This window comes from Aethalodelphis obliquidens, unplaced genomic scaffold (assembly GCF_003676395.1).
Source record: "Aethalodelphis obliquidens isolate GAN/ISIS:26980383/991018 unplaced genomic scaffold, ASM367639v1 scaffold10, whole genome shotgun sequence".
Taxonomy (NCBI): Eukaryota; Metazoa; Chordata; class Mammalia; order Artiodactyla; family Delphinidae; genus Aethalodelphis; species Aethalodelphis obliquidens.
In genome coordinates, this window is record NW_020837954.1 from 24,492,702 (window position 1) to 24,505,077 (window position 12,376).

Consider the following 12,376-nt stretch of genomic DNA (forward strand, 5'->3'; position numbering starts at 1 on the left):
GGGAATAAATGGACTTGGCTGAAATAGAGGGTTCATTTGGGGAAAGGCAAGAATTAAAATTTGTGGGAAAAAAATAGCTATTGATCATAAATTTTTGGCTGAGAAAAGTGGCAGAGATGCTTCCTGATCAGGAAATGTCCATGGTTAAAAACAATAAATATTTGAAAAATATTATTTATCAGCTATAAGTAGCTGGAAGAGATTAGAGACAGAGAAATAAGGAATGTGTGTGGTATTCTGTACCCAGGGTGATAAGTAGTGCGACAATATTAATGTAAAGAGAATGACCAATTGGATTTGTCCGGTGGTGGGGACCAGAGAACAGGGAAGGAAGTCAAAATGATGAGAACAGCATCGTGGCAGATAGCAATAAGAAAACTGTTTCTGCAATAGGCTGATCAGTTCTTTTTAAAATTGTTTTATATCATGATAATATCTGTGAGATAAAGAGTTTAGAAAAAGGTCGGAGGATATAATAAGAAAGAGTTATAGGGAAGCCTCTCTTTCATTGAAACAATGTGATTTAATGAACCCTAGAATCTAATTCTCTAATAATTCTAGAGAAATCTTTAAAATCTAACCCCTTTGAGGTTATGACAAAGGCTCAAGTTCAGTCATACCCCTTTTGAAATAGATTAAATTTTAGAGTGTGCAATTTAAAATTGGTTTATATGTCATGTACAGTTTCTTCCTTGATAGTATTTCACTGTTTATAATTTTCAATCATAGGTTATGGCACACAGCCTGTTTGGGAAAAGAAAATGAAATAATGGTATTTGGTGGGAGCAAAGATGATTTACTTTCCTTGGATACAGTAAGAAAATTTCAATTCTAAATATTTCCTCTGAGTAATTGTGTTATTCAAACTAAATGGCTGTTCAAAAAGATTGTTGATACTCCCACATTGAAAAATATGGAAGGGCATGAAATGTTACACTGTTGTACGATTAATCTTCAGAATGAGTGGCTTTTGTGAAGCATTGCAGGATATTTGGGGTTTACAAATCAAAATAGGTCTATTAACTTCATTAGTCAAATTATTAACAAGAGCTTCTAAAGGATGAATCTTCATTTCTCTTTGACCCTCCCCGTAGTCCCGAGTGTTGATAATTTTATTGAATTAAAGTATTTGTACACAATATTTGGTGCATATAAAGAATATATATAAAGTATATGTAAACTAATAAGTATAATAATAAGTACTTGTGAAATTTGCTACCTAACTTTATAACTAGAACATTATCAAGGCTAGCTTCTCCCTTCAAGAGGAAACTACTATAGCATGTTTAAAGTGTATTTTTTTTTTATTTTATGTGCCTTTTGCCACTGCTTCACCCCTGTTTTACATTTGAGTTTAAAGCATTCTCATTTTAAAATCTGATAAAACTAAAGTGAAAGGAATAAACGAGTAGCATTTGGGAAGTATTTTTCTTCCACTCCTTGCACCTTGGGAAATTCAGAGAGATGGCCACACTTACATTCTGTACATGATGGGCCAGGAGCTCAGGATTGATCGCTCTGGTTTGCATAGGACACTTGGGAATGGCAGGCGCTGAGCCGTCAGGGATGGGCTGCAATGAGACAGAGCCCACCAGAGGGCCCCAGTGCCCTTTCACCTCTTCAGGCGTAGTTATCTCCAGAGTTGTTCCTATGGAGTGGTGAACCCTGAGATAAGGTGGCTTTTCTCCAGGGAATTTGGTTTATTTTGAGGTTCTGAGGCCTCCAACTTAAATGTTATGTGTAGTGAAAGTTTTAGAACTTTCTTTGGCCGAGAATTCAGTGCTTCAATAAAAGATTAAAACCACAACTTTACTTAAAAAGCAACTTTTGTGGTTTGTCTTCTTTTTCTTGGCACTAGAAATCTTTATTTAGGATATAAAGTTTATCATTAAAATATGAATTCTGATTAAAATCAAGATCATAAATTATGAAATTCTAAAGACCTATTTGAAAGTATTAGAAAAATTTTCTGCTGACTCCTCCACATTAACTTTTAGATGAAGGAGTCATTATTCAAAAAATCTTCTGGATCTGTGATTTTCAAATTAGGAATTCCCAGAGAATCTTTCACCTGGAAAAGGGGGACAGAATAAAGAGATTTTAAAATGAGTCATTTGGAAGAAAAAAGTTCTGCTTAAAAACCAAAAAACTTGAAAACCACTACTGTTCTCATTTTGAAACCACTGTCTTAAAGGGAAAACATGTTTCTGATTTTAAAATTTTCATTTATATAGGCTGTGGTTAGGTAGACGTTTGGTCACTGAAAAAATGGTAACCACGTATCTAAAGTTTGTGTAGCTAGCAGGTATGTGTACATTTGTGTGTGTGTGTGTGTGTGTGTGTGTGTGTGTGTGAATAGTTAGAGATTTATTTGCTGCTTTACATAATTTCTTTTACATTTATACAATAAAAATATCCAATTATTAATGTATTTTATTTTTATCAAAAGTCTTGATAACTCCTTTTTTGTGTTGACTAGGGTCATTGTAATGATTTATTGATCTTTCAAACACAGCCTTATTCACTACTCAGGTAAGAAAATTCATTACTTTAAAACATATATGTTATTAATGTATGATAATTTCTTTCTTCTTCCTTTTTGGGAAACGTTATAATATTTTTCAGGTAGATTATTACTTGAATTTATATTTACATCTTCCTAAGAGTATAATAAAATTTGTAATGATGAACCATATACCAATGTGATTTTTAAAAATTAAAATATAGAGTATAGTCACATTTTTGCTTTGTTTGTAAAACTGAATTTAGTTCATGTAGGAATGTTAAACATACTGTATTTCCTTGATTCTAGGCCTGACTTTTTTCATATTTTAACTTTTCTGAAATCAGAGTGTGTCTAGTAATAGACACACATATATATGAATTTAGTTTAGTAGAATTTCTTTTTTTAACCCCAAAGTTGTTATTAAATTGGTGGTATGACTTACAGTGTATCAGCTGATATGCTTTTAATTTAAAAGGAATATATACAAAGTTTAGTGGGTGGATTGTGGAGCAAGCCCCTATTTCTGCCTGTGAGAGTCAGGAGGAGGGATTTGAGTGAAGAAGTTGTCTAGTGAACACGTGTGGGTATTTTATGCAGCAGGGATAACAGGGGTGAAGGCATGGGACAGAGGGAGGGAGGGGAAGAGAGAGAGAGAGGAGCTCACATGCTCTGTGTCAAGGAGTGTGCTATAACTTCTAGACGTTCCACAGCTTAAACCACTTGAAAACCATAGCTCAAACTGGACATTCGTGAAGTTTTTCTTAGCCACTCCTTCTGTAACTGCTGTGGTTTCCAAACTTGTCTGGACATCAGAATCTCATGGGGAACTTCAAGAAATATTGATGCCTGTGTTCCAGCCCCACAGATTGTGATTTGATTGGTCTGGGGTACGGTCTGTACTTTGGGATTTTTGAAAGTACCGAAGGTAATTCCATTTTGCAAAGTTTAGAAATAACTGGTGGAATGATTTATCCTGCTTTGTATTGTTACTTAACTTTTGTTGTGAACATAACCACGTTCCTTAAGTAGATTACAAGTTCTTTATATGCAGGGATCAATAAATATAATATTTGGGTGCCTAGTATGGGAAGGCACTGTGCTGTGAAATGAAAAGCCATGACCTTTCCCTGAAATTGCTAAGAATATAGAAGGCAGGCTTTCAAACAACTATCATAGAAAAATAAAATTGCTTTAAGAAGAACATGTACAAAGTTCATAAGAATACTGGAGAAGAAGGCCCTTGGTTAAGATAGCAAAGGTTAGGGAAGTCTTTGCAGAGGAAGAAGAGTCTGAGACAAGAATTTACTGTGAACAAGCAGTGCAAACGTGTTAGTGCAAGATATATATATCTTGCACTAACATGCTTATATATATAGATAGATAGATAGATAGATATAGATATATATAGGCATGGTGTGTTCTGGAAACTGAATTCTTGAGTATTCCTGGGACATAAGTATGAGGTGAGGAATTGTAAGAAATGAGGCTGGATAAGAAATCAGGAACTGTATGTCATCTAGCACCTGTGTCTCTCATGCACAAGAGTTTACATTATCTTGTAGGAGGTCAGGAAGCATTGAAAAATTTGGAGCAGAGGAATAAGATGATCATATTATACGTTATAAAATTTCTTTGGCAACAGCGTAGATGAGAAATTGGAGGGATAAGTGACTGCGTTAGGAAAGTTAGTAGAGACTGTTGCATTGATCAGGAACAAAGTGAGGGTCTGATTTAGAAAGTGGCAGTGGGGCTGGAGAAGGGAGGGAGGTAGAGATATTTAGCAGGCTGAATGGACTTGGTAGCTGAATGGATGCTAAGGGAAAGAAGAGGGAAGAATTAGTGATAGAGTATGGAGAAGGCATTGGGTTTGCAGGTGGGATGGGGTAGAAATGATGAACTTGGTTTTGGGCATATTGAGCTTGAAGTGCTTATGGGACTTGCAACAGAGCGTTCCATTAAATAGTTACTAACTGAATAAATGGAGTAAGGTCCAGGCTAGACATAAAGATTTAAGAATCACTGGAGTGTGAATGGGTATGGGTTAGCTCTGCCCAGGAAGAGTTTTGAGAGAAAGGGTGAAGCCAACGGCTGAGCATTAAGAACTCATAACATTTGAAGAGAAGGTAGAGGACAAGGAGGCACAGGAGAGTGACCAGAGTTAGAGGTGAAGCAGGAGATAACGAGCACAAAAACTGAGCGAGGAGAGAACTGGAGATGGAGCATCTGCTTACTGTAAGGAGGTCACGGAACATCTGGATTGACAAGTGCCGTGGAGTTTGGCAGCACTAAGAGGTTGGTAAGGTAAAGGGGGAAGCCAGGATGACTTCTGGGGACGAGCACCACGACCCGGGAAGGAGTGAGCATATTTGTTTCTGTGCTCAGGGAAGCAGCCATCGGGGACTAAGTTGTTGGAAACAGAATAAATGAATGGAGTAGGCTCTTGAGGAGGTCGATTTTAGCAAACAGGTAATAGAATTATCCCTTGACTGGAGGAAGGGATAATAATAATGGCGAAAGAAGGAAATATAGCTATGAAAATAGATGAATTTCTTGGTTGGGGGCAGGGCACTGAGAAGGTTTTGGCTGATGGTGAGGTCGTCTGAGGAGGAGGAGAGGTAAGGATGTGAACTTAAGGAGGGCGATGAAGACGTGACATAGCCGCTGAGGTGACTGGGGGCAGAATGCTGCCAAGGGATGTGTAACATCGTAGTGCCGAGCACTCAGGAGGGCTCAGCGGAGATGGAACAAAATCGATATGCCGTGGGCCACGTCTGCAGAAATGTGGTTTTCTCCAGCCGCACTAAGAAGCCAGGTTGCAAGCGCAGAAAGGAGATGGTTGAGTTTATCCGTGGTTGGAGTTTAACCAGGATGGCATAACAGAGGGACAGTGCAGAAGGAGATGAAAATTGCTGGCAGGAGATTGAAGTGCATGTGGACGGGAACGTGCACATGGATGCACTATGAAGTGCATGTGGACAGGCCGGATAGGAAAGAAAGTCACAACCAGAGGGGTCTTATTATTTGGAGAACCGGGAAGAGTCAAAGGAGTAAAGGGGTGTAAGAGTTAAAAAGATACAGGCTTATGGTCCAAGAGGAGGATATGGAAGTTTAAGATTTCAGAGGTGGAACTGTCCTGAGTAAGGTCATAAGAGTAAAAAGGGTTTTCCACACAGATGCTAAAATCAGTCAAGAGACAAGACTGTGATGAGTCCAGGGCCAGAATCCTCAGCGATGGGGGAGAATGAGCGGGAGGTTAATAGATGGCAACACCCGACGGCAAAATGATCGCAGCCTGGAAGCAGCAGTGAGGGGCGAAGAGAATACATACTAATACTGGCTCCTGACTGTGAAAACAGAGCTGAGGGGAAATTTGTCCTCTTTCCTCCAGAAGGCTGCGCACAAAGCAATTTTCTTAGATTTCACTTAAAGCAAAGACAGAAAGTCACAGGAAGCAGGGGTGTTTGTAGACACAGCTGGTGTTCCAAAAAGCAGAAAGGAGAGGTTTGGAAGGGGAGATAAGCAGTGATAGGGAAGATGAACCAGTATAGAAATGAGAGGAAGAGCAAAGACAGACTGCATGTGCCTGCCTTTGAGGCTGGGACTCAGGGTGGCTGTCCATCAGACCAGTGTAGTCGTTTCTGGAGGGGGTACGGGAAGGGCCGGGTCACAGGGTATAAAATGGACACCAGGTGCTGCATCTTGGGGTGATGGAAGAAGAAGACAGCTCGCAGAGAGGAGTAAATTGTTATTGGGCTGGAAGGATGTGTGAAAACGGGTCTGCTTCAGACTAACCTGCTTCAGAATTAAGTCTGAATCTTTTTTATTTAAAGAACATTATGCATGGTAAGTTGTACCTGGATTTTGGTCAGATATGGTCCCCATGCTATAAAAATATACAATTACTGTGGTGCTGTGGAAAGAATATATATCCTGTCATGTTCCAAACAATACCAGGGGAGTACATAATCGTGTAAAATTTTTATAGTTTTATTTTGTATATTACTTACCTATAAATATTTTATAAGTTCAGGTTCAAAAACTAATAATTCTGTTATGTTTTGTTTACAGGTCATGCCTTGACTGCATTGGTAAAAATGCTATAATTTTAGAAAGTCAGATATCTTTATTACCTCCTAAACTTCTCCAACAAGTACTCAAAAAAATAACATTTTGGACTGCAGTTAATCACCGAGAAGAACAAAGAGCCCAAAAAGAAGAAACAGAAAATAAGTATCAGTGGATCAGTAGCAATTAAGTTGTTGTATACTCTATGTATTTAATATGTTTAAACATTTTAATCAGACTGTATATTTACCCCCCAGATTGGAGGCTTGATTTAGAAGATAAAATTTGAAACAAAAATTCTATGTTAAACTGATTGTATGGCATGAGATATATAGGAAGAAGATGTTAATGGCAGATTCATTTGTATTTATATTTGTAAGTTAACGTAAATTAATTTCCTTATAAGCTGCAGAAAAAAAATCTACTTTCTGAAAGTAAGTATAATTGTAAGAGACTTTAACTCACTGTGTCTTCTTTACTGGAAAGATTATACAGATTTGAGGAGAATAAGAAATTACCCCAAGGACTTTAGAGATTCCCCAACCTAAAGATAGATAGATATATAAAAACACCTCATATCAACTTTCAGAAAGAATAGATTTTTCTCAAGTCACTTTAAAATTACATAAAGCTTCCCATTAAATGACTCGGGTATTTAAAGAACTTCTCCTTAAATAACTAATACAGCTGGCCAAAATGATAAAATAGGCAAGCACTGCTATGGGATTAAATATTGAACTCCTACCCTTTTAGCACTTATCTAGTAAAGTATTCTTCCTCACCTTTGAGTAGGGGAATAAATGTCTTCAGTTGTTTTTCTGTTACCTCTGAGTTGTTAGTTTGTCCCATTTTATATGTATATAAAGACCATGTTTGAAAGTGTCTAAAGTGGAGATTTATTTGTCATACAAGCTTTGAAATATTGAGAGGCAGTATAGCTATTAACTTCAGAGACACCTGAAGATACATTTTGCCTTGGGGGAATACTTCTAAAGTAACTTTCAGTGAATTATGAAATGGGATGATAACCTAGTAATTTGCCTTTCTAGAAACCCCTCGTTTTGGCCCACACCATTCTACAGAGTTGGTGCTCAAGACCCAGGATATTCAAAATATGTTATCTTCCCATTTCTTTTCAGTATTAACTGCCTATAAAGAAATGGAACATGAATATTTATCTTTATGTTCTTTAAATAGTACTTTTGCCATGGTTAAGAAGTTGTTCACATATCACAGTTGTACCCATCCATTGAATTACTAATAACAAGGAATTACTAAGAATTTGGTATATAAAATTACTGTCTACCATACCACCATGCACGTTGACTCTGAAATTTAAAACGTTGGAGTAAATATATTTCTGTATTGAAGTGCATGTATAATTTATAATGAAAATTACAGTAGTTTATAGATCTCACTACATTGTAGAGATATATTTTATATGTATGTACTGTCTTTTAGATGTGTAAAGCTTCTATTTATGTATTGAAATATTTTGTGTTTACATTTTATTTATTATACAAACTATATAGAATTACTATTTTCCTAGTTTTGTTAGTGTGAACCAGTCATTAGAATTGATTGTGCAAACAATATTTCAGTGTAAGTTTTCATTTTTTCTTACTATTTTCAGGCTGAATAACAGATTTATAATCTCATAGGTAATATGGGTCTTAGAAGTAATATTTTATTACTATGAACTTCAGTATTTGGCATTCTATAAGGAAAAAATATCAAAACATATTAGACAGTGATAGATGACACTGAGTGGGATGAATGCTTTTTAAAATGGCTTCTGGGTTGTGTGAATGTCTTCTCTAGCCTCTTAGAGAAGCACTTCTGTTTTTAAACGGTTTACCTAAACACTAAAAGTTAGATTAACCCCCCTCAAAACACACACTCTTCGTTTAGGCTTCAAGAGAATGAAAATCTATATATTATTTATGGCACACAAAACTGGTACTCTTCTTATTTGACTTAATATATTGTACTGCTTCAAAAAGTTATATGTCCTGAGGTAGCCCCATAGTAGGAGTGGCAGGGAATTCTAATCTGATCTTCAATTTCCAAAACTTGGCTTATAGCAGGGCTTCCCTGCTATTAGGAGATGTAGAAACTCTGCGAGCTGGCAAAGCCAGTTTTGAAGATCCCTAGTCAAGCAGTATTCATTCCTCACTTCTTAGCACTTATGGTTTACTATCAACTTATGTGTTGTTGACCTGTGCGGTGTATAGGAACCCAAGGCAACATCAGCCTCATAACTTTCTCTCTTAACTCTCCCTTACGGGTTCTCTGCTTGAAAGATGACTCTAGAGGGTTGACTTTTTTTTTTTTTTTTTTTCAGGTGGTTCACAAAATAGGTTTCCAGTCTGATTCTCAAGGAAAAAGAATTTCTGGCCATCTTTATTATGTGTATCAGGATACTCTTCCAGTTGTCAGGAAGGATTCTTTTGAGGTATTACCATTTTTAGAATGATATAGTAAATGGCATATCAGAGTTAGTGTACATTTTTTACAGATCGTATCTTTGCATAAGCACATTTAAAAAATTATTAGCCTTTTGATAGAAGCTTAAAAATATTCTTTAGAACTTCATACTGTCAGCCCAGGAACAAAGTGATGTTTTCACCAATACATTATTTATATGTATGTATGTGTGAGAGAGAAATAAAATAAACTCACTAAGATAGAATAATTTTCAGGGTAGTACATAGGGTCTGAAAAATTAAAATTTTGATTTCAGAACACTTCACAGGAAAAGAAACAGTTTTAAGAAACAAATAGTACCCCATTCCCACTTTTTTTTGGTGCCTGTTTTTTCATTGTATTAATGTGATTCTATTGGAATTTCCAATTTGATGAAGTTATCAAACGGTCCAGCATGTGGGTGCAGCAAGAACATTTTTTAAATCACCCAAGTAATGGACTGAATGTTTGTATCCCCACAAAATTCATATGTTGAAACCCTAATCCCCAATGTGATGGTTTTTGGAGGTGGTGTCTTTGGGAGGTAATTAGGTTTAGGTGAGGTCATGAGGGTGGGGACCCCATGATGGGATTAGTGTACTTATAAGAAGAAGAAGAGACCAGAGCTCTCCTTCTCTGTCCCTATCACATGAAGATGCAATGAGAAGGCAGCCGTCTGCAAGGCAGGAAGAGGGCCCTCATTAAGAACCAAGTCTGTCAGCACCTTGATCCTGGACTTCCCAGCCTCTAGAACTGTGAGAAATAAATGTCTGTTGTTTAAGCCATCCAGTCTATGGTATTTTGTTATAGCTGCTTGAGCTAAGACACATCTGAGGTCCACAGTTTACATTAGAGTTCAGTCTTGGTGGTGTACATTTTATGGGTTTAAACAAATGTGTAGTAACAGTCCCCAACCTTTTTGGCACCAGGGACCAGTTGGTTTTGTGGAAGCCAGTTTTTCCACAGATGTGGGGTGGTGGGGGATGGTTCAGGCAGTAATGTGAGTGATGGGGAGTGATGGGGGACAGCAGATGAAGCTTCGCTCGCTCACCAGCCACTCACCTCCTGCTGTGCGGACTGGTACCGGTCTGTGGCCCGGGGGTTGGGGACCCCTGCTTTATGGTATCATACAGACTAGTTGCACTGCCTAAAAATCCTATGTGCTCTGCCCATTCATTCCTCCCTCCCCCCTAAACCTGGCAACCACGGATATTTTATTGTCTTCATAGTTTTGTCTTTTCCATAATGTTATACAGTTAGAATTACACAGAACGTACCCTTTTCAGATTGGCTTATTTCATTAGTAATATGCATTTAAGTTTCCTCCATGTCTTTTCATGGCTTGAAAAGATGGCTTATTTCTTTTCAGCACTCAATAATATTCTATTGTCTCAATGTACCACAGTAATTTTTTACAATTTTCTATATAGACAATTGTGTGTCTATGATTTGTCATGAACAAAAGCGGTTTTATTTCTTCCTTCCCAACCTTTTGTTTCCTCTTCTTGTCTTACTGCATTAGCTAGGTCATCCAGTAGGATGTTGAAAAGTTGTGAGAGGGGATCCTTTCCTTGTTCCTGATCTTAGTAAGAAAGCCTCTAGTTTCTCATCATTAAGGATAATATATATTTTTTAATTTATTTATTTAATTAATTTATTTTTGGCTGTGTTGTGTCTTCATTGCTGCATGCAGGCTTTCTCTAGTTGCGGCGAGTGGGGGCTACTCTTAGTTACGGTGCGTGGGCTTCTCATTGTGTTGGCTTCTCTTGTTGCAGAGTGCAGGCTTCAGTAGTTGTGGCATGTGGGCTCAGTAGTTGTGGCTCGCAGGCTCTAGAGCGCAGGCTCAGTAGTTGTGGCGCACGGGCTTAGTTGCCCCACGGCATGTGGGATCTTCCCGGACCAGGGCTTGAACCTGTGTCCCCTGCATTGGCAGGCAGATTCTTAACCACTGCACCACCAGGGAAGCCCAAGGATAATATTAACTGTAGGTTTTTTTGTAGATGTTCCTTATCAAGTTAAGGAAGTTCCTCTCTATTCCTAGTTTGCTGAGAGCTTTTTTTTTTGATATCATGAATAGGTGTTGGATATTGTTAAATGCTTTTTCTTCATCTATTAATGTAATCATGTGATTTTTCTTCTTTAGCTTGTTGATACGGTGGATTACATTGGTTGATTTTTTTAAATTAATTAATTAATTGATTTTTGGCTGCGTTGGGTCTTCGCTGCTGCGTGCGGGCTTTTCTGTAGTTGCAGTGAGCGGGGGCCACTCCTTGCCACGGTGCACAGGCTTCTCATTGCGGTGGCTTCTCTTGTTGTGGAGCACAGGCTCTAGGCATGCGAGCTTCAGTAGTTGGGGCACGTGGGCTCAGTAGTTGTGGCTCATGGGCTCTAGAACGCAGGCTCAGCAGTTGTGGCGCACAGGCTTAGCTGCTCTGTGACATGTGGGCTCCAACCCGTCTCCCCTGCATTGGCAGGCAGATTCCCAACCACTGTGCCACAAGGGAAGTCCCACACTGGTTGATTTTTGCATGTTGAATCAGCCTTGTATACCTGGGATAAGTCCCACTTGGTTGTGGTATATAATTCTTTTTTAATTTTTTGGATTTGATTTGCTAATATTTTGTTGAGGGTTTTGGCATATATGTTCATGAGAGATATTGGTCTGTTGTTTTCTTGTGATGTCTTTGTCTGGTTTTGGTATTAGGGTAATGCTGGTTTCAGAATGGGTTAGGAAGTATTCTCTCTGCTTCTGTCTTCTCAAAGAGATTGTAGATAATTTCTTCCTTAAATGTTTGTTAGAATTTATCCATGGACCCATCTGGGCCTGTGCTTTCTGTTTTGGAAGGCTATTATTGATTCAATTTCTTTAATAGATATAGGCCTGTTCAGATTATCTATTTCTTCTTATATGAGTATTGGCAGATTGTGTCTTTCAAGGAATCAGACCATTTCATCTAGTTTATCAAATATATAGGCATAGAGTTCTTCATAGTATTTATTATCTTTTTAATGTCCATGGGATCTATAGTGATGTCCTCTGTTTCATTTCTGATATTAGTAATTTGTGTCTTTTTTTCTTAGTTAGCCTGGCTAGAGGTTTATTGATTTCATTATCTATGCAAAGGACCAGCTTTTGGTTTTATTGCTTTTCTCTATTGATTTCCTGTTTTCAGTTTCATTGGTTTCTTTCTTTTCATCAATTTCATTATTTTTCTTCCTCTTATTTTGGATTTAATTCGTTCCTCTTTTTCTAGTTTCCTAAGATGTAAACTTAGGTGATTGATTTTAGATCTTTCTTCTTCTCTAATATATGCACTCACTGCTATAAATTTCTCAGTA

General features: G+C 37.7%; 1 protein-coding gene across 2 annotated transcripts in view; it reads left to right on the plus strand.

The window, feature by feature from the left end:
- KLHDC1 (kelch domain containing 1) overlaps positions 1 to 12,376 on the plus strand; it is a 61,471-nt gene that overhangs the window by 43,794 nt on the left and 5,301 nt on the right. For both annotated transcript variants that reach the window (XM_027111174.1, XM_027111175.1), the window contains 3 exons: positions 730 to 814; positions 2,480 to 2,532; positions 6,575 to 9,026. In XM_027111174.1, the coding sequence (XP_026966975.1) occupies positions 730 to 814; positions 2,480 to 2,532; positions 6,575 to 6,761 (325 nt within the window). In that variant the 3' untranslated portion in view covers positions 6,762 to 9,026. Of the gene's footprint in view, positions 1 to 729; positions 815 to 2,479; positions 2,533 to 6,574; positions 9,027 to 12,376 lie in introns of those variants that run through there.